The sequence below is a fragment of the Doryrhamphus excisus genome, chromosome 8 (assembly GCF_030265055.1).
Source record: "Doryrhamphus excisus isolate RoL2022-K1 chromosome 8, RoL_Dexc_1.0, whole genome shotgun sequence".
NCBI lineage: Eukaryota > Metazoa > Chordata > Actinopteri > Syngnathiformes > Syngnathidae > Doryrhamphus > Doryrhamphus excisus.
In genome coordinates this window covers 3,824,849-3,850,739 of record NC_080473.1, presented here as the reverse complement: position 1 = coordinate 3,850,739, position 25,891 = coordinate 3,824,849, and the positions used below count along the sequence as shown (strand labels likewise).

The 25,891-nt window shown below is 42.5% G+C and overlaps 1 protein-coding gene across 1 annotated transcript in view; it reads left to right on the top strand.

The window, feature by feature from the left end:
- The window catches only part of arhgap35a (Rho GTPase activating protein 35a), a 69,341-nt gene that overhangs the window by 34,454 nt on the left and 8,996 nt on the right, over positions 1-25,891 (top strand). The window contains exons 2-3 of the mRNA XM_058079668.1: positions 10,184-14,035; positions 21,275-21,416. Coding sequence (XP_057935651.1) covers positions 10,295-14,035; positions 21,275-21,416 — 3,883 coding nt within the window. The 5' untranslated portion in view covers positions 10,184-10,294. The remainder of the gene's footprint in view (positions 1-10,183; positions 14,036-21,274; positions 21,417-25,891) is intronic.

The window sequence follows — 25,891 nt, the reverse complement described above, 5'->3', positions numbered from 1 at the left end:
ACGCAGGACTCAGCAGTGCATGAGAGTTACTCAGGGTGGGGGAAAGTGTCTTTTAAAGTAGAATGTATTTCAACTTTGCCTATTTAGGCAGAAAGCAGAGGGAGGTGTTGGATATTGAGGGGCAGAATCTACTTTCCAGCATATGGTGTAGGGTGTGTTTTCGTGTGTGTTTTCATGTGTGTGTGTGTGTGTGAGAGAGAGGACCATCTGTCACCTAACAGTTTGGCTGAGCTCATGTGAACGCTACATCTTCAGTCAGGAGCATTGAACCTGACTGTGTGCATGCGTGCTGCTTACAGTCCAGACGGGACGGCTTTGGCAACGTTGCTTGTTTACTTTGATGAGTGAACCTGAAATTGTATGGTCATCCTGTACATGTCAGGCATGTGACTCACAAAGTGTGTCAAGAGCAGGGGTGCCCAAGGTGCAGCCTGGGGGGCATTTACGGCTTTCAGGACATTGTGAAATATAGTTAAAGAACAAAATGTTTTGTTTTGTTTTTAAGAAAAGCTGCAATTTAGACAATCATACTATCATGAGGATAGTATGATTAGATAGTAAAAATAGCATAAATTGAAATATTAAAGACTAAATAAAATGTTTTTGAAAAGTTTTAATATGACAAGCAAACAAAACAAAGGATAAGTTGCAATTTTGGAAAATTGGTTTTGGAGTAAATGCACAACGTTACAACATAAAAGGTATGAGAAAAAATTAAAAAAAAAAGAGCAAAAAATCGGTATGTGACAAAAAATAAAAAAATAACAACAAATAAAAAAGATAAAAATTCATTCATTCATTTCATTCATTCATTTTCTACCGCTTTTTCCTCACGAGGGTCGCGGGGGGTGCTGGAGCCTATCCCAGCTGTCTTCGGGCGAGAGGCGGGGTACACCCTGGACTGGTCGCCAGCCAATCACAGGGCACATATAGACAAACAACCATTCACACTCGCATTCATACCTATGGACAATTTGGAGTGGCCAATTAACCTAGCATGTTTTTGGAATGTGGGAGGAAACCGGAGTACCCGGAGAAAACCCACGCATGCACGGGGAGAACATGCAAACTCCACACAGAGATGGCCGAGGGCGGGGACCGAACCCTGGTCTCCTAGCTGTGAGGTCTGCGCACTAACCACCAGACCGCCGTGCCGCCAAGATAAAAATTAATAAAATAAATTTAAAAATAAAATACAATAAAAAAAACTAAATTATATTAGAAAGGCAGGAAGTGAACAAATGTAACAGTTACTGATTGTAAAAGTACCAGGTGGAGGGGTAGGATTTAATAAGATTTGCTTCTTCCTACTCCTTTTGGACATGTGGAACTGTGAACTGATTATGGGATGCACTCAATTGTAATCTGATGCATGTTCAAATGAAATAAAACCAAAAAAGCACAAATAATAGGGTTTGTCACCCATAACACATAGCAGAAATGCAGGCAGTTTTTAAAAACATCTTAGTATGTCAACCATAAATTACGGGCTGTCGGGCTGCAGAATCTGTAATGACTCAACACTTGATTAAAATTACTTCAGATTTTTCAGATCAAAACATGATCACTGCGTAAGACTTCTCATTGAAATACTATACGCTACTCCAATTCACTACTTCCTGAAGTTTCACGCCTAGCATCATGGGAGCTGGACTTCTTCTAGCCATAAATTAGCCACATCATTGTTTACCCTGCAGGGATTCAAAGCATTTGACAAAAGTAGCGGCTAAAAGCAGTCCGTAATTTACGGTATATGGTGAGGTTTAAAAAAGCGTAAAAGTGGATTTTTCAGTATGCGGCTGTGGGCAAGTTTGGGTATCCCAAAACTTGCCTAAATGCTACGTAACTGCAAGCATTGCAGGATTAAGGGCCCCACTTGAGACTGGCAAGTGACTTATAAAAACCAAGAATGCTCAAATTAAAGTCTCCTACTCTATCAACAAACGAATCTCCTCTGTAGTTGCCGGGTGCATGGTCTACAAAAGCAAATAACCGCCGGGGTGGAGGCAGCCCTCTGATAAAGGCTTATTAACTCCACAAGCTCCACAAGTAGGGATGTACCTTTATCTACCTCTGCATGCGCTGTAACACGTATGTCGTGTTGTGCTTTTCGGCTGTTGATGTGCTGCACTTTCCAATCAACTCCTGAGCGGAATGAATGCTGGTTTACCGCAATATGCTTGTGAATAAATGAGCACGTTGTGCTTTGCAGCTGCAGCCATTGAAGGATAACAGCCCTCCCCTTCGTCCCGCAAACACACAATCACATTATTTCCATCATCCCAACAAATTGTAATTGGCTCATTCAAGTGAAGCCTCCCCAATCCCTTTGGACGAAAATAAGAAGTCGTTCTATTAAAGCATTGTGTATCTCCTGCCGTCCTCCATATTTGCATACACGTGTTTGTTGCCGTTAGAGCTGTTTTGTTTAAGTACACGGGCCTCGGGTTACACCGGGTGGACTGAGCATCTCTACTGGATGCTTGCCAGATGTGTGCATGCCTTTGTTCTAATGGTGAGAAAATGTCAAGCGTTGATCAAATTCATTCTTATCTCACCAGAGCGCACGGGAGATAAATGGTGGGGGTACTTAATGAAGTGAGAGGCCTACAGATGTATCTTTGTGCCGAAGGAAAACACTGGGCTTATCTGTTTGAACCCATCTTGGATGTATTAGGCCTTGTCCACGCGGGAATGTTCTTGGTTTTTTTTTAGTTGGTTAAAAAATATCCATGCATGTTTGTTGTCTTCCGGTTCATCGAGACTTACAGTGGAAGTGGAATTACTTCTACAATTAATTTCAGGGAATATCAGGAGAATGTCATGTCCGTCAAAATATTGTTGGCTTGTCGTCAAAGCTCATGTCTTGTCACGTCATTGCTTCTGTCAAACAGCTGTGGAGCTATATTGAAATGACAAGCCGACATTTTCTGTTTTCCCTACTCTGTATTTCCAAAAATACCGTTTTAGGTCACCCAGAATGTCACCGACTCTCAATTTCCGATACCGATATCAGCCGATACTGATATGTGTAACATGATATAGTATATCCTGTGTTGGAATGAACACACACGTGTTGTATACAGCATTTTTTTTAACATTGGTTTTTAATGATCATGAAAAAATCAGATACCGATTTCAAACGATATCACATTTTTATGCTGATATTATTCGCATTATATTTTTACTTTATTCTCAAGAAAATGAACGTAATTTGTTGTGGTGTTTGATTATCGTACTATCATGACTTAAAATTTTTGTTTTTAATTTTCCAATTTTATACTTTATTTTATATTATTTTATATATACAATTATACAAAATTATATTACTTATTCCTGTAAATTTCAACATTTCTCGTCATATTTTTTTTCTCGGGCGGTCGAGTGGTTAGTGCGCAGACCTCACAGCTAGGAGACCGGGGTTCAATTCCACCCTCGGGCATCTCTGTGTGGAGTTTGCATGTTCTCCCCGTGCATGCGTGGGTTTTCTCCGGGTACTCCGGTTTCCTCCCACATTCCAAAAACATGCTAGGTTAATTGACGACTCCAAATTGTCCATAGGTATGAATGTGAGTGTGAATGGTTGTTTGTCTATATGTGCCCTGGGATTGGCTGGCGACCAGTCCAGGGTGTACCCCGCCTCCCGCCCAAAGACAGCTGGGATAGGCTCCAGCACCCCCGCGACCCTCGAGAGGAAAAAGCGGTAGAAAATGAATGAATGAATGAATTTTTTTTCTCAATATTTTGGCTTTATTCTTGTAAATATGTTTACTGATTTTTCAATTTTTGCATTTTTGTGTGGTTTAATTACAATTTTATATTTTTAGCATGTGCCGCAGGCTTATGAAAAACAGCTACGAGCCACAAATTGGACTTTGGACACCCCTGGAGTAGCGGTCGACCTTTTTGATGATTGTAGGAGACTAAGAGGATTTAGACAGTAAGACAGTAGTTTCCAGCTGTCATAGCCCAGCAGCACTATATTTAGCTGTGCTATCAGCTACAGTAGAAGAGGTTAAACCGCTGTAGCACTTTCTCTGCCCCCCTCTGTATGATTCAAAACATTATTTCCAGAAGCTCTCTTTATCGGACTTAGAACCTTGCTCTCTTCTGCTGTGAACACGGTCGCCTCTGCCCTCTTCCCTCCTGTCTTTTTCCTGCATTCTTAGTTTGTGTTGGTGTATGTTTGTTTGCCGTCTTTGTCCCGCTTATCCCTTTTCGTACCCTCATCCTGCATCCTTCCTCCCTCTGTCTGTCCGTCTGCCGCTCTCCTCGGGAGGTCTATCAGCGTCTGACCCTTTATCGCCACAGTGCCAGGCGGGTGGAGTGGACTGTAAGTAGAAAACGTGAGATAACCAACAAGCTGTTTATACTCTGGGATAAATGCAGGACTGTCGGCAATGCACTTCATGTCCGTGTGTGTGCGGCGCGGCACGGCAGATTTTCTTACCCGTGACCGCAGGCTGTTTTCCCGTGGTTATATCGCTGTGCGATCGGATAACGCCTATGGATAGGTGGCAAATGCAAAAGCTAGAGCTAATCCACAGAGTCTCCGTAATCCTTGCCCCAACACTTGGTGATCGGAATATGGATATATGGCTCCTACATATGTACATGTTTACATGGTTTCATGCAGGTATAGAACACAAGCACCAGGAAGTATACAGTAGTGTCCCTATGCACAGCCGACGGGGGAAGAAGGACGAAGTTAAAAGCCAAAAAATACCACATCCACACGAAATGAGAGGAGAACTTCTTTTCAGTATGTGTCATGCGATGGCTGACGAAATGCAGCGAGACGGTAGTATCATGGTCTCGGGCTGATACTGGCACGAGGGGGCATGATACTGGGCCTGATACCAGACAAACCATGTGATGATCTTATTATCACATACTATTTAATCATGAGCTTATTATCACGTACTATTTAATCAAAAGACCATTTTGTTTCCAGAAAATTTTCAGTTTATTACATGTATTATATCTAAACAGTGTAAACACAATAATTGCAAAAATATTTCAACAATAATATTTTATCAATGTCTGACAATTAAAGTTCCATTAATCAAGTTTGGGTTTTTTGGTGACTGGAGAAGCACTAGGAATATTTATAGTGTGTGTTCACGCTCGTGCACTGTTCTCTGATTGGTTGTTTCATGGGCACGATACCAGAGCAGCGCGCTCTGATTGGACAGCTACGGGGGCTGATACTGGACATAGTTAAACTCTACATTTTATCAGTATCACTTGCCCTGGGCTTTGACACTGTATCATTTCGGCCTTTTCCCGTATCATTCATGGTCGGTTTCTAGGGTACAGGGCCAATTAATACTGTAGTATGTGATAAAACTGCGTATAGCTTTGTCTTTCAATATTTTTTGACTAATAATATGCCATAGTCAACCATGAAACAGCCATCATTTATTATAATAGAGTGAGGGAACTGTAAGGGATCTCCTGCCCTCAACCCGTTTCTTACTAATGGACAACACGTCCCATGGGACAGTGAGGACGACGAGTGTGGGAGAGGGTGATGGCTAGAGAAACGAGTCTGACAGATGGGGACGGGAAGCCCACAAGTGGAAGATAATATGATAGGAGGAGTTTTGGGGGTGACGGCACACAAAAACAATAAGCGAAAGAGGGCAGAAATGCTTGTCGTCTTGCTTCCTGCGAGGAGCGAGGGGAAAGCAGCAAATGAAAATAAGCGAGAGGAAGCGTTTCGCCCTGCCGTCGTCACTGTTGCACTGCTTCATGACTTTTTCATGATTGTGTCAATTTCCAAGCTGAATGCAGGCTGGCGAGGTTGAGCACCTTTCATTACAAAAATATGTGGCAATCAGCAAGAAATATCAAGCGCTTTTGTCATTATGGAAATGATTTACCTCGAGGAGCTTCCTAGGGATATCTGAGGGATTAATTTGAGTGCCGTCTTCACAAAATCTACTAATGTTCTGCTTGAGGAGCTAACATTAATTAGTTTCCTTGAATAGTTGTCTTGAATTTAATTTTCCTCATCATTTCGCACAGAATCGGTCAGACTGATCATTATTCTTTGAAGTCCTGCTCGAGTCTTTCCTCCTCTCCCGCCTAACTCTTGTTAGCTGTGTAATGAGAGGAATGCAACAACCCCGTGAAGGCAAGTACACATTCCTCCTTATGGACTGTGAACACAGCCTCATGTTTTTGTGAACGTGACGCCCTGCTGACTTATTCTCCAGTCTTGGCCTCTCTTGTCCTTGAGACTGGTTGTGACCGAGAATGACGTCCCGATTGTATCGCTATTAGGTTAAATACAGTCTGGTAACTTGTGTGTATAAAGGAACTCTTGTACTCGTGAACTGCTGCACACAAATAGGCGAACATTTGCTAAAAAAAAAAAAAACATGCAACCCTACTGTGTTATATAGAATATAAATTCTATATATACATACTATAAGCCGCTACTTTTTTGCCAAACTTTCAACCCTGCGGCTTATTCAGTGATGCGGCCAATTTATGTAATTTTTCTAATGGCCGCCAGGGGGTCTCGAGTAGAAAAGGTAAGATTAAAACCGGTGGAATATATGCGTCTTGTGCATAAATTAAATTAGCGTGAACATACCCTCATCATGGAAAATGCAAAAAGAAAGGCATATGACGATGACTTCGATGGCTTCAGTTCAAAGGAGGAAGATGAAGACGGCTTACCGTGATTTTTACCAGTATGTTCTTTTACCAGACCTGCTTTACTGTGTTGCTAGCGTGTTGTTACCATGTTGCTACCGTTTTACTGCCGCGTCACAGGCACCGTTTGCGAACAAAGTTATATTATTATTATTAAGTTATATTATTAAAACTTTGAAAACTCTCTCTGTGTACCGTCTTTCTTTGTAAATATGTTTACATGTTTTAATGTGAGCACATGCGGCTTATATACAGGTGTATGTTCAAAATCGTTTTTCCTCTAAAAATGTAGTGGGTGAGGCTTATAATTAGGTGCGCTCTATAGTTCGGAAATTACGGTAGTTCGTTCTCTCCACATGCTCTGCAAAACACCCACTGTAACTTTGGGGTGTTTAGCCGAATCACAGCAAAACTTGGTACACGCCTTTATGGGACTGGCAAACACTCGTGTGCAAAATTTCACCGACATTGGTTAAAAAACATGGCCGCCATACTGAAAAACGTCTTTGGTCTTGGTAGCAAATTGACCATAAGTCATTGGTAATGTCTATACTTTGAGGATATCTGTATTCTATGTATGCTAGCATGTCTTCCAAAGCATTTACAGAGCCAGCGTGATGTTTTTAATGTCAGACCTTTACCCTTAACTCATCCAAGCTACCACGCCCTGCCCCTTCTTTCCCGAGGGGATTCCAGACTGCTGCTCACATGGCCCAGGCCACTGACCCCTCTCCCTTTCCTCTTCTAACTATTCTTCTCCTGACCTCCATCCTAACGCCCCACCCTCTGCCCACTTCCCTTCACAGTGCCTTCCACTCTTTCCTGCTGTCTCTCCTTTCTTTTGTCGCTAATACTCATATTTTAAGGTAATAGGCAAGCAGCAACACAGGCCCGTAACTTATCTGGATGCTGGTATGTGTACTGGACATGCACACCAGAAAACAGGCCTTGGGGCGAACCCGTGTTCCCATGCAAACAAGCAAAAAAATGCAAATGCAAATCAACCCTGTGATTGGGCCATCCGTCTTTCACTGGTGACCAGCTTTATTTGATCTCTAGTGATGATCTCCTGCACGGTCCAAAAGGACATGATCCGAGCAGTCTTTGTGTACACATGCACGGCCATGTTTGCTTAAGCAAATATAGGTCACTGGTCTAATGCAGGTCGAAAGTAGGACAATTATTGGTTACTCAAAGGCCCTTATTTGGCGGTTTTTGCCACGGTTCCTTCTCCAGAAAGTTGTTTTTCTTCCTAATAGATCTAAATGTTGAAAATGGTTGGATTACATGTCTGGAAGCAACATACGGTTGGTGCTAATCTGCATACTATGACATTTAGCATTCTTTTTACATTCCTATTGATGAATAGGTCTCCAAGTCGGGCAAGATATTATTTTTGAACGAGACGAGGTCTATTGCTGCACGCCTTGATAAATATTTCATGCATATTTCTTCAAGCAGCTTGAAAAAAAAGAATGCTTTTTAGTTATGACTCCCTCTTTGTCTCCTCCCTGGTAAAACACTAAATGGGAGGGCTTTGAAATTTAGATTCACAGTCTTATAGGAATTAGAGGAATTCAGTTTCTGAAGGCCTCGCTGTAAGGCTTTGATGAGGCAAACGGCTCTCGGCTTTTTCAGTCCAACTGGAAATGTGCTTCGTATCATATACTGCGGTTGATGCCTGACAGTTGCAGTTGTTTTTTTTTTTTTTTTTTTGTTACTCCCCGTGCTTGTTCGGTTTCCACCACCTGCCTCTGGAGCACAGCAGATATGACTTTGAAGTTCAGTGCTGAAAGATGAATGTGTATCCAGTTCAGCAGCAGACACGTTTTTGGATGCTTTAACAAACAGTTCGCGGCAAACGCTTGTCTTTTTGTCTGTTTTAATGTATTTAAATGCTTAGTTGGCACAGATAAGAGTTGTCACTTGCTGTCTTGCGGCTTGGGAAGAGTTACAAATTGTACTGTCAGCAAGGGTCGTTTCATGAAGCGCATCCCTGTCTCATGACGGCGTTTAGGCTATAAAATAATCCTTATGTGCTGATCATCACTTAATTGCCACATCTAGTCTAATGTTGATGAATTAATGACTTTTATATCACGCATCTGTTTGTACAAGGCCATTTGAGAAAAGTAGCAATTCATGTTTTTCATTTTACGACAAGTCAGTAAAAAAGTAGTTTGCTTTGAAAAAAGCAGATGGCTTTCCCTCGTTGGCCAATTAGTACATTGGAATGCTTATCTGCTGTCATCTATTTGTCATGCGTGTCTTTCATTTTGGGGTGAGAAGACCTTGTTGTGCCTGTTTTTTGGTGTTTGTGTTTGTGCGTTATGCAAATTGTGGGTTTGTTTACCATGGCAGTGACAAGACCACATAACTTTGGCAGGGATACGACTGGAGATTATTGTAATAAAGTATGTCAGTTAAGAAGCCAAAATGATCCCAGAAGTAAAGTGAGGGCGGCACCACTGTTTGCAGTCCAATCCTGGCGGTAATAAATCCATTGACTGAGGGATTGTCTTCTGCTGAGCTACAGCAAGGTTAGGTAATGCACTGCATTCCTGCAGCTTTGCTACTGACCCCAATCTTTCTAGGAAACATTTGTTGAAGGAGTTGCGTCAAAAATAAAACCCGATTTATGAATACCGTTTATAAAGATGACTTTCATTTTAATGTATTTCCTATAAAGCAGGGGTCTCAAACACGTGGCCCGTGGGCCAAATGTGGCCCACAGGACACTAGTTCGAGGCCCCCGCCTCAATATGAAAGTTTAATGTTTGATATGGATGCTGTATGGTATCATGCACCCAGAAAAAATTATTACGTTTGATTGATTAATGTTCATGTTAAAGGTTATATAACTGTTAATAGTTATCCTCCCCATCTGTGTGGAAGTGGTAAGTTTTTGACTATTTAAGTTTAAAGGGAATAACTTGAAGGCTACCGTTTAGGTCGCGAGCTCTCTAGTTTGCGAGTTAGCATGTGTCTCAAGACCCTGCAGTTGCGCAATATGTTGTAAATAAAAAGAGTATAAATGTGACTATAGTCGTGTTTTGTCATGTCTACAGGGCTCTAATCATGTTTTGTTCATTTTAATCTGAAAAAAATAATTTGTCTACCTACCAACTATGTGTGGTTTCTTAAGTTTTTATTATTTGCCGTTTTATTATTATTATTATATTTATTTATTTATTACTGTGATTGATTTTCTTTATTCTTGATTTGTTTATTTATTTTTCATCTTATTTTGTGTAGAAAAATAAAAAGTAAGATATTTGAGAACAGTGGAATGTTTTAACAGAGCTTTTCTTGTAGAAAATCGAAACCAAAGCAAAGTTTATTCATTTTTCTGTTTTTAATAAATGCGTTTTTTTTGTTGTTGTTTTTTTGGAAAACCTGCTGCGGCCCAATCTCGCCCAGACCCTAGCTCCAGTGGCCCCCCAAGGAAATTGAGTTTGAGACCCCTGCTATAAAGCATATGAATGAAACATTAAATGTCCTTCCCTTTGTCTTGCAGGGTCAGACCCGGCAGTGAGAACCTGTTGCATGGGAACCCAGCATCCTCCACAGCCTCCTTCTCTCTCTCTAGAGCTTGAGGCAAGCATGGCAGGATGAGCGTCCTCCAGCAATGATGATGGCCAAAAAGCAAGATGTCCGGACGCCCACCTACAACCTGGTCGTAGTTGGGCTGTCCGGTACAGAGAAGGAAAAGGGCCAATGCGGAGTGGGGAAGTCCTGTCTGTGCAATCGCTTTGTTCGGCCAAGCGCTGATGACTTCTACCTGGACCACACCTCTGTTCTCAGCACTAGCGACTTTGGAGGCCGTGTGGTGAACAATGACCACTTCCTCTTCTGGGGAGACGCTGGGAGGACCGTGGAGGAGGGGCCGGAGTGCCGTATGAATGTGGTGGAACAGACGGAATTCATCGATGACCAGACGTTCCAGCCACACCGAAGCACGGCACTGCAACCATACATCAAGAGGGCCGCCTCCACCAAGCTGGCCTCGGCTGAGAAGTTGATGTACTTTTGCACAGACCAGTTGGGGCTCGAGCAAGACTTTGAGCAGAAACAGATGCCCGAGGGCAAGCTTATGGTGGACGGCTTCTTACTCTGTGTGGATGTGAGCAGGGGCATGAACCGCAGCTTCGAGGATCAGATCAAGTTTGTGACAAATCTCTACAACCAACTTGCCAAAACAAAGAAACCCGTAGTACTGGTTCTCACCAAATGCGATGAAGGAGTTGAGCGCTACATTAAAGACTCGCACACCTTTGCTCTCGCCAAGAAAAACCTCCAGGTTGTAGAGACATCGGCACGCTCAAACGTCAATGTTGACTTAGCCTTTCTGACACTTGTTCAACTGATTGATAAAAGTCGAGGAAAGCCCAAGATAATCACTTACTTTGAGGCACTCAAACAGCAGAGTCAGCAGATTGCCTCAGCAAAGGACCGCTACGAGTGGCTTGTCAACCGAATTGTGAAGAACCACAATGAGACGTGGCCCTCTGTCAGTCGCCGTATGCAGTCAGCCCCAGAGTACAAGGACTATGTCTTCCTCGAAGGGACGGCTAAAGCCAAGAAACTCTTTCAACAGCACGTGCATCGACTAAAGCAAGAGCATATCGAGAAACGCAGGAAGGCCTATCTGAGTGCTTTACCACAGGCCCTATCTGTACTGTTACCACAGTTGGATGAGATCGACCACTTGAGCTGGTCTGGAGTTCAGAAAGTGCTGGAGACGAAGAGAGATTTTTCCCAGTGGTTTGTCGTTTTAGATGACACCCCATGGGAGACCACGCCGCACATAGACAACATGGAGGATGACCGCATCCCGCAGGACCTCCTTGAAACTCGCACAGCTCAGGCTATTTACGAGACTCACCTGGAGCAGCTGAGGAACGAGCGCAAACGAGCAGAAATGAGATGGGAATTCAAGGAGAAGCTGAGCGTCTCTCCGTTCATTACTCCAGGGAAACCCTGGGAGGAGGCCCGGAGCTTCATCATGAATGAAGACTTCTACCAATGGCTCGACGAAGTGGAGTATTTGGATATCTACAATAAACACCAGAAAGAGATTATCGACCGAGCCAAAGAGGACTTCCAGGAGCTGCTTCTTGAATACTCTGAGCTTTTTTACGAGCTAGAAGTGGATGCAAAGCCAAGTAAAGAAAAGATGGGAGCAATTCAGGAAGTTTTGGGTGAAGAACAAAGATTTAAAGCATTACAGAAGCTGCAGGCGGAGAGGGATGCTTTGGTATTGAAACATATCCACTTTGTCTACCACCCGACAAAGGACACCTGTCCCAACAGCCCCCATTGCGTGGACTCTAAAATTGAGCAGATACTAGCATCCAGATTCCCCACTCGCTATGCATCACCGGATAGCTCAAGACTGGATGGGGGTAGGGCAGAGAGGATAAATCTGGTCATACTAGGTAAAGATGGGCTTGCTCGAGAGATGGCAAATGAGATAAGAGCATTGTGTACCAGTGACGATAGGTACTTGTTGGATGGAAAAATATACGAGCTAGCCCTTCGTCCCATTGAGGGCAATGTACGTCTGCCAGTCAATTCCTTCCACACGCCAACCTTTGCCCCTCACGGTTGCCTGTGTTTGTACAACTCAAAGGAATCGCTCTCATACGTTGTCGAGAGTTTAGAAAAGCTTAGAGAGTCAACCATAAGTAGAAGAGATAGAGAAAATATTCTAGCCCAACTCCCGCTTTCCCTCCTCCTCGTGACTAAACGTGGGGTTGGTTCTATAGGGGACATTGGAGGGGAAACCGCTCAGAGTCTTATCCATCAGGGACTGCTAGTAGCTGCAAAGCTGCAGTGTTGTTACCTGGACCCAGCCTCGCCGGGCATGGGCTACGGGCGCAATTTCAATGAGAGGCATCTCAACCAGATGTTGAAGGGCCTCTTAGAGTCTCGGAGAAGCATTCGGAGCAGCTCGCCACCTTTACCCTCTTCATTGTCCACCCTCAGAGACTCTCAGTCTCAACCAGTTCTAGAATCCGACTTGAAGGTTGTCATGTGTCTCATGTGTGGAGATACGTATGATCTAGATCAGCTCCTCGCTCCTTTCTTGCTACCCCAGCACTGTCGCCCTGCTGCCAGCCTCAACAGTGGCACTTCGGTCCTGCTGGATTTGAGTATCGGCGGTCAGAGACAGACGATTGAGTTGTCTTTGCTGTCCTTCCATTCCTCGTTTTCCCTGCGCAAGACAAGGCTTGTCCATGGCTACATTGCGGTGTACTCTGCACGCAGGAAAGCCTCCTTAGAGACTTTATGTGCCTTCCTGTGTGAGGTTCAAGACATCATTCCAGTCCAGTTGCTTGCAGTCGGGGAAAGCCAGATGGAACTTTCAGACTCTGAGTCGGCCAAGGAACAGGTCAGTCAGGGAGAGGAACTCGCTCATGAAATTGAGGCAAGGTTTAACACGGTAATATGTGGACATGGGGGAGTCGTAGGCGGACTTCATAAGATTGATCTTTTCCAAGCTTTTCTGAAGGAGATAGTGGAGAAACGCACAATCATCGAGGCAACACACATGTACGATAACGTGGCTGAAGCATGCACCAACGAGAGCACCAGTCCCCGTTGCGGCTCGCCCAGTCCGGTGAACAATCTTATGGACTCTGAGGATGACATCGACCCATCACCGCCCTCCTACCCTACCTTGAGGGAGGATGGAAGTCTTAGCTCCCACATCGGAAGTTTGAAGCTAACAGATTTGGATTCAAGTGATACATTTTCCGTCATTTCTGAGCTCAGCACTTTTGAGAGCAAACTGAACAACAAGGTGCCTCCACAAGTGAAACCCAAACCTGTCCGGAAGGTCAATCTCGGCCCTTACATGGAACAGCAAGTTGGCACCAACCGTCGCTCCTTGCCCCAGGCTGTCACCTGGGCTCCCGGGAGCGATGGTGGCTATGATCCCTCAGACTATGCCGAGCCTATGGATGCCGTAAGCAAACCTCGCCATACAGAAGAAGAGAGTATTTACTCCGTCCCTCATGACAGCACGCAGGGCAAGATCATTACGATCCGCAACGCCAACAAAGGCCACGCCAATGGGAGTGCTGGAGGGAACGGGTCCGACAGCGAGGCAGATAGCAGCTCGCTGGAACGTAGAAGAAAGTTGTCGGCCATCGGGGTAAAGCCTAAGCTTTACAGGGACAGATCCAAACGGCTTGGAAAGTTCAGCAGTTTTAGGACGAGCTTCTCAATAGGCAGCGATGACGAGATGGGGGGCCCGCCCAAGGCTAGCCAGGATGATGGAGGAGCCCAGAAGGACAACTCCATTGAGGAGAATGAGGACCCCAAAAGGAGGAATATCCTGAAGAGCCTGCGAAGAAATACAAAGGTCAGTATTTGTGCATTTGTCACTATAATGCGTTTGTAATGTACTGTATTTCCCTTATTATTACATGGTGCACATCTGCTGTACCACAGAGTTTGACTATTTTGGAGGATTATTAGTGTATTTAGTGTATTAGTGCAATTAATTTATTCTACATTTCTGCAGAAAAAAGTCTCCCATATTACATTTTTTTCAATCAAAATACGACAAATTGTATCATAGTCATGCAACATTTGTGCATGCATTTGTGTAAGCTAAGAATGCAAGTATAATTAGTTCTTGGCTGGGAATCAACACCTGCTTCCTTGGGTGGATGACTTATCACTGAAGTTGAAGAAGACTAATTAGCGTAATCTCTGCTTTCGGGCAGTTTTTGCTCTGTGAAAACAAGACTTTTAAGGCTCACGCCGAAAAGGATGTTTGCAGCGTTGTCCCTGACCGCTCTGTGGATGCCTGCATAACAAGCTCATTATCGGAGGCGGAATTTAAAGGTCTAGTCATTAAACTCTTGGTAACAGAAAGAAGTCGTTCAAAATGGATTATGAAGGAATCACCAATACAGTTTCCCCTCGCTACATTTTGCGGTTTGAACATCGCACCTTCACTCTATCATGGTTTTTCAGAAATTAATGAATTCATACGTAAATGATGGCTGTTTCGTGGTTGAGTATGGCCTATTATTAGCAACAACAAAAAAGCCATATGTCTACTGTTGACTGTAGCTGAGTGCTAGTCGCAGGTTAGCAACGTAGAGAGCGGCTGACAGCAGCTCCTGTGATGTGCATGTGTTCTCCGCTTGTTAACAAATTGATTGAAGTGCATCGTGAGTCTGTACTTAACCACTTAACAGTGTCAGTACGGTAGTATTCTACATTGGTGTCAGTAACGTTACATTGACAATAACTAGCTAGGAGCTGTAAATGCTAGCACGTGTGCTAACATCTTATTTATGTCTAAGATGACTTATTTTCTATTATTATGTCTATTATATTGGATAATACAAGGGTAAAGGTGACCATAGGGATGTTATTTCATGGCTACGGGGCTCTAATAATGACAAAACCTGTATTTAGAAGGTCATAAACAGGTTTTCTATGCCTGGAACCTGGTCTGGAATGAATTAACCGCGATAAATGAGTCGCTTTATCGACAATAGGCATGGGCCGGTATGACATTCTGATGGTATGATAACCTTGGTCAAAAATATCATGGTTAGACCGGTTCGCTTTATTATAATGTGTTTATTTTGAAATATCTTCATGGAAAAGAGAAAAAAAGTCATTTGTAAACATTGTTAAATAGAACACAATGAAAGTCGAACATATGCATTTAAAATACACAACTAAAAGTAATGGAATTTTCTCCAGATAGATAATAAATAAATAAAAGTCAGCAATCATTGCGTTCTACTGTGGCGAATCAACTCAAGTGGCAACTCAAGTTGCAAAATACAAATAAATTATATCAAGTGGCTCAAGAAGCTCACAACATGATTTTAAAAAATTATGTTAGTATTTCACAATTGTCCGTGACATTCTTTAAGGGTTGTTGCTTGTTGTTCATGCCGATAAAGCGTTTTTCCTCCTGTCCCGTCTCATTCTCAAACACATTTCCACATTTGGTAACCCTCGATGTGAGTAGTATGTCGGCCGACAACAGCGCAACTTTTGGCAGCACATCAAAGCCCAGTTCCAAGTGCGAGGAATAACCCAGGAAGTATTCCCATACGGTAGCTGTGCTAGACCTCCACTTTTGAAATTGTGACTCTTCCATACCACGGTACACCTAGAAACCAGTAACCCATGCCCATGCCTGACTCCTCCTACTCAATTAGTCATCTAAATTTGTGGTTAACAAAGCTGTTGCACATAGTGAGTTCCACTTGACCGGAGTTTTTCTCCCCTTGCACTCGACTCTCTACCTCCCTCCTCCCCTGTGGTGGCACTTTTGACCTTAAACTGTTTATCAGTCCCGGTATGCTGTTCATTCTCTTGCCACGGCATGGTACAGAAGGGCCCATCTGTGTACATTGTGCTCGTGTGATAATTACCATGCATGGTAGTAGCGTGAAACAGGTTTTCCACACATTCACTTGTCAGGTCGACTAGTGAGGCGCCTGTGTCTTTTATCACTTGGCGTCTTCCTTTGGTCTGTAACATGCATACAATGTGCAACGACAGCTTGACTGTAAAGGTTGTTGACTGGCTATGCTATCAATACGGTGGCCCGGCAGCCTATGACCTACATTAGCAAGCTTGCAGGCTACGGTAGCTCTGACCTTAAGAGGTGGGAGTGTGGAGGATGAAGGTCAATAAAGTGACATGTGACACATTTTACAGCTATTGCATATTCTTAAATGCGAGTTGTCGAGTTATTAGTGATTCTTAAGGGGACAAATATTGTCAAGGCCCCCCCCTGAGTAGACATACCGTCTTCTTTTGTTTATCCATACAAACCCTGCTTGAGTTGGATTTTGCATACATTCATTCATTCAATTTCTACCGCTTTTTCCTCACGAGGGTCACGGGAGTGCTGGAGCCTATCCCAGCTGTCGAGAGCCGGGGTACACCCTGGACTGGTGGCCAGCCAATCACAGGGCACATATAGACAAACAACCATTCACACTCACATTCATACCTATGGTGGAGTCGCCAATTAACCTAGCATGTTTTTGGAATGTGGGAGGAAACCGGAGTACCCGGAGAAAACCCACGCATGCACGGGGAGAACATGCAAACTCCACACAGAGATGGCCGAGGGTGGAATTGAACTCTGGTCTTTTAGCTGTGAGGTCTGCGCGCTAACCACTCGAACACCGTGCCCCCCATTTTGCATACAAGCACTGTTTAATAAAGTTACGTTTATGAACTCAGTCTGTAACATTTAAACAAGACTGCGAAGTCTGGGTGATTCTCAAAATGGTTGAAATTCAAGTTCACACGCGGGTCTTTCCTCATTTCCTACTACAGTCACGGTAAACCCAAGGGCTGTGTATGCTTCATTTCCTGCTCTTCTTATTCCAGTTGGCGTCTTGATTTCCTTGCCTCTGACGTCTCTTTCCCTTTTCTTACAATTTGTGTTACAAATGTTTCCGTCCTCCATCCGTACTGCTCACCTGTGTACGTCTCTAGCAAGCGATACTGATACTCTAATACCGATACTCCCCTGATACTTTTTCCACCATCTCTCACTGCACTATTTGAGAAACACTGTCCTAAAGCAGAGGTCTACAGTTGAAAGGAAATATTCAGTTCAGCATTTGGAAGGGGTGTCACATGATTTCTTCTTCAGACAAAAGCTGGTCTCATGGACCTCTAGGCGTGAGACTATAAATAAATTCATGACACAATAAATTGAAAATAAACTGGATCATTTTGCTGTGCATGCATTGTTAGCTCGTCTCCAAACTGGCGAGAGGTTTCACTCTTTGTATTCCTTTCAGCACATTGGCACGTTTGTTCCATAGAACAGTGGCATGAACGGAGTGAGCCCTTTTGTCAGTCAGACAGGTAGCATGCACACAGTGCAGAAGCGTGTATGTATGTAGCTGTGAAAGGTAACGTAGTAGAAATTATTTACAACATATTGCGCAACTGCAGGGTCTTGTGACACATGCTAACTCGCAAACTAGAGAGCTGGCGACCTCCAGGTAGCCTCCAAGTTATTTCCTTTAAAGTTAAAAAGCCAAAAACGTACCACTTCCACACGGATAAGGAGGATAACTATTAACAGTTATTTAACCTTTAACATGAACATTAATCAAACGTAATAATTTTTTCTGGGTACTAACATTAAACTTTCACATCAAGGCGGGGGCCTCAAACTAGTGTCCTGCGGGCCACATTTGGCCCACGGGCCGCGTGTTTGAGACCCCTGGTATAGGATCATTTGCAGTAGGTCCTTAAAAATGACGAGCCTTATGTTAAAAATAAGAATAACTGTGACAGAAGAAGACCGTCCGCCGGCCCTTTAGCTTTCTGAAGATGTGACCCAATTTATTTGAATAGCCCTGACCTGGAGCGTGTATAGTATAGATATCTACATTACAGACCATTGTGATCAGGTTCCATCCAAGTGTGTTTGCAAGCACAGTTGCCTCCAGTGTAAAACTGCATTTTCAATCTCTTCTATCCTGGAAATCCCTTCAGGGTAGCCGACTGTGGGTGTTTTTGACTTATCCGGTCATCTTGGGAAGATATATTCGTGGGGAGAGTATACTGTGCTTTGACTTTTTTTAAGCAGTCAACACATCTGAGATCCGCTCTGAGCCCGAGGGGACCGTCAACTCTGAGTTGTGACGGGCGGCAACAAATAATTGAAACGGCTTTCCGAGCCCCCCCCACCCCACTTACCTCCGGCAGTGACAAACTGTGTTGGCTGTTACGCCCTCCCTCCCTCAGTAAGAGGCCGGAAACGCTTCCTTCTCTCTCTCGCTCTCTTTCTCTCCTGCAGCTCTTTTTCATTTGTCCTCAGCCAGCAAATAGAATGTTTTGAATTCCTCCGTCACCTAGCTCCACTGGAGTGTCCTCAAGCCACACGTTGGAGAAGAAGAGACAACACAATCCTGCAAAGAGAATGAATGCTCCTTTCTTCTTGGTGTTGTAGTTTTTTGCTCAGCGCAGCACAAACATCTATTGTTATTACAGTTGTACCTCCAAATCTAAACACAAGTTAACGCAGAATATCCTGCAATTTGATGGGGACCAGTCTAGGGTGTACCCTGCCTCTCGCCTCAAGTCAGCCAAATGTTGTCCTTGTTGACTCAACAGCACCTCTGCTGGTGCGCCAGAGCACCGTTGAATTTGTCATCTACTCCATTATGCTTGAAGCAGCTGGGAGAAGAACTTAGTTTTTATGGCTTTTAAGCTTCCTCAGCGGTGATGCTTTCCAGTAAGTCGGCCATTGTGGCTGCTTTATGCTGAAGCGGTAATAGCACCATCCAGTATGTTGAAATATTATAGGCCCGGTGAGGCATCACCGGGAAACCAGATGAAAGCCAATCACTAACAATGGGTCCAGCTGAAGGACAGTTTTGATGATGTTTATTCAACTGGCAGTGCGGCAAATACACAGGTCGGCCTCTGTTCATCTTCTCAGTCTTAATTAGTGTTTCCCTTGCTTGTTTTCCTTGTGTGTGTTGCTTTTTGACGGTATGTGTGTGTGGAAGCGGGATCGAAAAGCTTCAGTGTAGTGCGGCCAGTGAGGCCGGTATCTGGAGCAGAGGCCACTCTGGGCTCCATCGCTCTAATGAGCCCTCCTCCACTCCACTCTTCTGTCAGGCTGGCTCTGCTCCTGCAGTGTATGTGCCCAGCCAACCATGCATATACTGTATCCCCCTGGCCCCACCGCCAGCTTGCCGGCACAGAGATGCAGGACGGGGAGGTGGGGGGGGGTGCCCGTCAAAACATGCCCACCCAACACCATTAATACTGCTGATATCGTAGCCCTACGGTAGATGACAGAAACTGTTTGGTCGTAAACCGGTGGTTTTCAAACGTGACCCCAAGTGATTATTGGAGTTATTTTTTTCATGTTTCAAGCCAAAAATACTTTTTGGGGGTGGGGGATCGCTGAGATTAATTTTCTGATAATATAGACCATTTTTTGCTTCTTTCTCATAACCTTGCACCTTTAAAAAATGTTTTTTTCTTTAATATTTAAACTTTAGGCTTTTTAAAATGATTTGTATTCCTCAGTAGCATTACTTAATTCTCCTAATAGGCTATCAGGACTTTTTCTCATAAGATTACTATTTATTTCTCTTAATATTATGACTTTATGCTCATAAAATCTATTTTTTGTGTTAAATTTTTCCAATGAAAAAAACATTTCTGCTCTTTTTCTGTTTCATTTTTTTTCTTGTTTTTTTAATTTAAATTTCACTTTCACAATTTTTAAAATATTATAAGAAATATGCTGTGAGTCATACAAACATTAGAAACCCCTGAATTAATTAATCAGGCTGTTATTCTTACGCTAGCTGTACTCTTAAGTCTGATTATTTACCACGCAGACAACCACCAGGGTCTTTAATTAATGTCATGTAAAAGAAAATATCATTATCTGTGGCTGTGGCTGTAGGCAACCCCTTGATGTAGTTTTTAACTCCACAAGATGGTTTGATTTTTTTTTTTTTTAAGTATAAATGGCCATCCTCGAGCAGCTTGAGCAGCTACCTCTGCATGCGCTGTAAAATGTTGAAAAGTCATTCGTGTTACACTTACTTGCAATGGACTCATCGGCCGTATTCATCCTGGCTGAACAGTTGGCCCCTTGTTGAAAAGGAAATGGAAGCTGTTGCTGCTGCAACTATATATATTCTTTCTTCCATTTACTACTTCCTGCAGCTGCATTGGGGGCACACATTTGTCTGTATTGTCTGCATCAGGGGTTCTCGACTGGTATCATCGAAAGAATATAAAGACATTTTTATATTGAGTTATATTAAATACAAATATTCTAAATATATTGAAGTATTTTGTTACATTTTTAACATTTTCAAAATATTTGAAAAAATAAAATATAGTTCTGACTATCAATTAACATTTGTTTTGAAATACAATATACAATATATTTTAATTCATATTAAATATTTTAATGTAATTTTCTGAGGTATGCTTTTTTATTATTTAATGTTTAATTAAATAGAAATATTCAAAAAAAATAGATTTTGAGTATTTTTTTGCATTTTTAGCATTTTCAAAATGTTATAGAAAATACAGTTCATCTTTTAATACTATTTATTTTGAAATACACATATTTAAATTTATCTTAAATATTATAATGCAATTTTCTGATAATCTGAGGTATATTTTCTTATTGTAATCTAATCTTATCATTTAATGTGAATATTACATTTTTTAATTAAATACAACTATTAAAAAAATAGATTTATGACTTGCCTGCGACCCATCCATCCATCAGAAACCCACTTTTGGTTCCCCACCCACCATTTGAGAAACCTGGTCTACATAGTGGTGTCTAGCTGAGTGACGCACACACAGAATGATGGCGGGATTGTGCAAACGATCGCTTATCATATAAGCTTTGAAGGAATGTGCGGGATTTGTGTGTGTGTGCTCAAGTGTATACTTGCCATATCACCCAAGTTGCCCGTTCTCCATCCGAAGGAGGCGCGCTCCGAGTCCTATTGTCTGCGTTGTCAGTGTCAATCAAGTGAGACAAAAGAGCTCAATTCTCTCTCTGGTTTCTCCCATCAATCTCGTCTTTCATTTCTTTCAGAAAACGCGATCCAAACCCAGGCATTCCATCTCCAAACCTATTGAGAGCAACTACTTCGGAGTGCCGCTGGTTGCCGTGGTAACTCCAGAGAGGCCCATCCCGGTGTTTATTGAGAAGTGTATACGATTCATTGAAACGACAGGTAAGAAACAACATCACTGGCGGGGCTGTTTTCCAATTGCTTACAGTCTCATTCCATAAACCATACGCAGCTTTTACACCCGCTATCATTATTATTGTTTATTGTGGTTAATTGGTTCCAGACCTGACCCTGGTAAATTAATTTTCATGAAGTAGAATTCCTTATTCATAAATGTTGTAGTTACAACATAGAGAACCTGTTTACTACTACATTTTTTTACATTATTAGAGCCCTCTAGCTGCACGGTGGGCGAGTGGTTAGCGCGCAGACCTCACAGCTAGGAGTTCAATCCCACCCTTGGCCATCTCTGTGTGGAGTTTGCATGTTCTCCCCGTGCATGCGTGGGTTTTCTCCAGGTACTCCGGTTTCCCCCCACATTCCAAAAACATGCTAGGTTAATTGGCGACTCCAAATTGTCCATAGGTATGAATGTGAGTGTGAATGGTTGTTTGTCTATATGTGCCCTGTGATTGGCTGGCCACCAGTCCAGGGTGTACCCCGGACTGGTGGCTCGCCAAAAGACAGCTGGGATAGGCTCCAGCACCCCTGCGACCCTCATGAGGATAAGTGGTAGAAAATAATGAATAGAGCCCTCTAGTGATGAAATAGCACCCCTATGGTCAGACTCATACTTGTTAAACTATTAAAGACATACATAAAACGCTTACTCATGTGTTTCACCTTTATAGAATGTTGTATTTTTGTGTTAAAAGATGCCAAAGTTTCAGATAATGAGGTTGCACATTTGGAAGTGATCTCTGAAAGAGAGCATCAGCTCTCTGTGATGTCACAGTAAGCTGGACTTCCTTATATGGGCATGCCCGGGTACAATCTGTAGGACTGCCCTCCTTCTGCCGTCTGCTACACTGTTTTGTCTTGGGAGTGTGACCAATCACAGTGGAGTGGATGTGTCCGGAGGTAGGCCGCGGGTGAAATAAATGAAAACAGGCTGTTTTGGAAATACGGCCAGAATAGGTCTGTAAGATACCTCACAGCTAGGAGACCAGGGTTCAATCCCACCCTTGGTCATCTCTGTGTGGAGTTTGCATGTTCTCCCTGTGCATGCGTGGGTTTTCTCCGGGTACTCCGGTTTCCTCCCACATTCCAAAAACATGCTAGGTTAATTGGCGACTCCAAATTGTCCATAGGTATGAATGTGAGTGTGAATGGTTGTTTGTCTATATGTGCCCTGTGATTGGCTCCCCACCAGTCCGGGGTGTACCCCGCCTCTCGCAAGAAGACAGCTGGGATAGGCTCCAGCACTCCCGCGACCCTCGTGAGGATAAGCGGTAGAAAATGAATGAATGAAAGGTCTGGAATATCTAGAAAGCTTTCCGTGCTGGTTATTGTGTGTAGTTGCTCTGTAGGAGTCACCACTCGATACAAAGGACTGAAAATGAACTTAATGGGTCCCCTTTATGTCCTGATGCGACCAATATTAATTTGTGTATTGTCAAGATATTCAATTAAATAAAGCATTGTGTAGCAATACAGTGTCCCACATGCAAGGCACATTTGAGCATGTGAGTTGATCAAGAACATCTCCGCCGCTTTACTGACATTCCAGCACATTCCGCCTTTAATCTCTCGCTGCTGTTAAGTCTGCATATGTGTGGATTACTCAAGCCTTCCAAAACATCCAGCGGCCGCCTGCTGCACGTGGAAGAGTGGAGGCAAGTCTGGGGATAATAAATAAGGCGTCACGTTAGGTTTCACCTCGCTGTGTGTAATGGAGCGGCTCCTTCGCAGCAACTTCTCGACAAAAGGGAGGAAAAAAAGCATTTATGTACGCACTCCTCCTGAGGTGTGTTTTTATTGCGTCCTCCGGTGTTTTATTTCTTCCCATCCTTGTCCTTCAGCGACCTTGTTTTTCTACATCTGAGTCACTTCTCCTCCTCCCCCCTCCTCTCTTTGAGCACTCTCTACCTGTCAGCTTTGATTTCCTTCATCTATCTCTTAACCCACATTTCCATTTCTCTGCCGTCTTATCACCTGTCCCCTTTCTGTATCTCCACATCGCTTCCTTCTCTTTCAGTTGGTTCCCATTTGGTGTGTATTCAGGGCTTTTGCAAGGTAATGTTCTTCCCTGGAATTCAAGAAAGACATACTACGGCGCACCTCATATCTATACTACACACTTTTCACCCACACTAACTTCAGTTAACTCCAATGCATGGAATTTTTTATTGCAAAGACTAGAAATCAGTGGTTGAAGGCGACCAGAATGTCATGTCATGTATCTTCCAAATATTTCCAATGTAAAGGTGGGAATCACATCATACTTTTTCTGTTGCAAGACAGTTAGGTTCTTTCTACCTATCATTTTTTTAGTTTTATTTATTTTCCAAGGTTGCCAGCACTTGGATTATTATAAAAAAATGACTTGGTTCAGATATTGAATTGGATCATATGTTAGGCATGGAAGGCTAACATCTATTAACCCGATGTATCCCCTATTCTACTCAATTTTGGTGGTCATTTAAATGACACCTCTATTCATTGAGCAATGTTTTGTTAATTCAGGTCTAAATTTTGTTACCAATGCTAATTAGCACCATAACCCTTTAGGGCTGTGGTTGAAAATGCGGTTGAAATATTAAAGGGGATCTATTATGTTCATTTTTTGATCCTTTCTATTGAGTTGTGGATTCCTATAGAGCAGCTACACACAATAACCCGCACAGAAAGCTTTCTAGATCTTCCACAATCTGCGCCTATTCCAGGTGTATTTCCTTGGATTTGTGCTTCCCGCTAAAAGTTTTGTTTTAATTTATTCCATCCACGTCCCGCCTCGGGGAACGCCCACTCCACTGTGATTGGTCACACAAAGTGTGACACAAAGTGTGAAGTCTAAACATGTGTCAAGAAACTCATTGTTAGCATAAAGACCTTAACATGTGCGCATTCTAGCAGTAATACATGTATGCATTTTAACTGTACTATCCCATATTTAGAAATTAATACCAACTTATGGTGAATGAGATGTTTTCTGTGGGGGGAAAAACAAAGCGGGGCTTTGAGTGCTGAAAGGCAAATGTCAATATTACAGAATCTAAAATACACTACAGGAGTCAAATCGTTAAGAGCATAGATAACTTATTTACAGCCTTTTAAATAGATTTTTTAACATAATTAGAGCCCCCTAGACATGACACACCACCCCTACAGTCACTCTTAAACATATATTACCCAATAAGAGTAGATAAGACATAAACAAGGCTCATGCTGGTGTGTGTTGCTATAAATGTGTTGCCTCGGGGAGGTGGGCGGACAGTTTGGAGAAGGTGAAATGAAGAGGTTATAGTGAAATTTCACCCGTAAGCCCAATATCCCGAACTATTGGTGAGTAAATGTAAATTGCTTTTTGATCCAGTACGGGGCGGAGACCATGGTGGATCGTGCTACTTTGGTCCTCGTGAATCCCTTTGACACCTCCAAACCTTTCTCGTCCTTGGGTTTTTGCTGTTCCTATTTAGCCTCCCCCACCACCACTCTCGCTCCCTCTCCTCTTGTCCTCTTTCAAAAGCTTTTGTGGATAATTGATTGGGAGACGACGAGAGAGGAGGTCGATGGCGTACGCCTTGACTGAAAGCTCTGTTATTTCCTCGCTTCCTCGTTCGTCTCACCCCTCTTACCTCTCTCCATCACTCCCTCTCTTCAATTCTTCTTTATCTCCATGGAAAAGTTTGAAGAGATCATTTCAGTGATGGCAGATGCATTGGTTTTCATGTTTTTTTTATGTAGAATCATGAATCAAGCAAATTTCATATTGGAGCGTTAACTGTACTGTAGACTCACGGCCGTATTTGCAATGCTAACTAGGAGCAATTATTACGTTCCAAATTTGCCATAGTGCTCATACAATGTTGGAATTCCGGCAGGAAAAAAGTCAGACAAAAAAACAACTGAGCAGTTACAAAAAAAAAAAAATTGGAAAATTTGCATTAAATTTGCATAAGCGGAGGAAAATGGATGGATGCATTATTTTTTTTAATAAATAATAAAATAATAAATAAAAAATTAATAAATAAAAATAATAATATAATATAATATACATATATTATATATAATATATAGATAATATTATTAAAAATAATATTATGAGGCGAAAAAAGTATCCTTATAATAGTATAAAGTTCAAATCTAAAAGATATATTATTAATATTATGAAAAACAATACAACAAATGAAAATCAAGTTACGGAATATTATGACAAAGTAAAAATATCATGGGTATGGTGTCATCAGTACAAGAAGAAGAATTTTGAAATATTAAAGGAAACAAAGTTTTTTTACTTTGACATGATTTACAAAGTTAATTCGAGTAGAATTAAGAAAATTATTGTAATTTGCATACAGCATTGGAATTGTGCTAGCATTATGTAAAACAAGAGACATTAGCCTGCTAGCTGCCATTGTTGCTCGTTGACTGTCCTGTGCTGTTAATGTCATCTTTTAACAGCTAATTTAGACAAA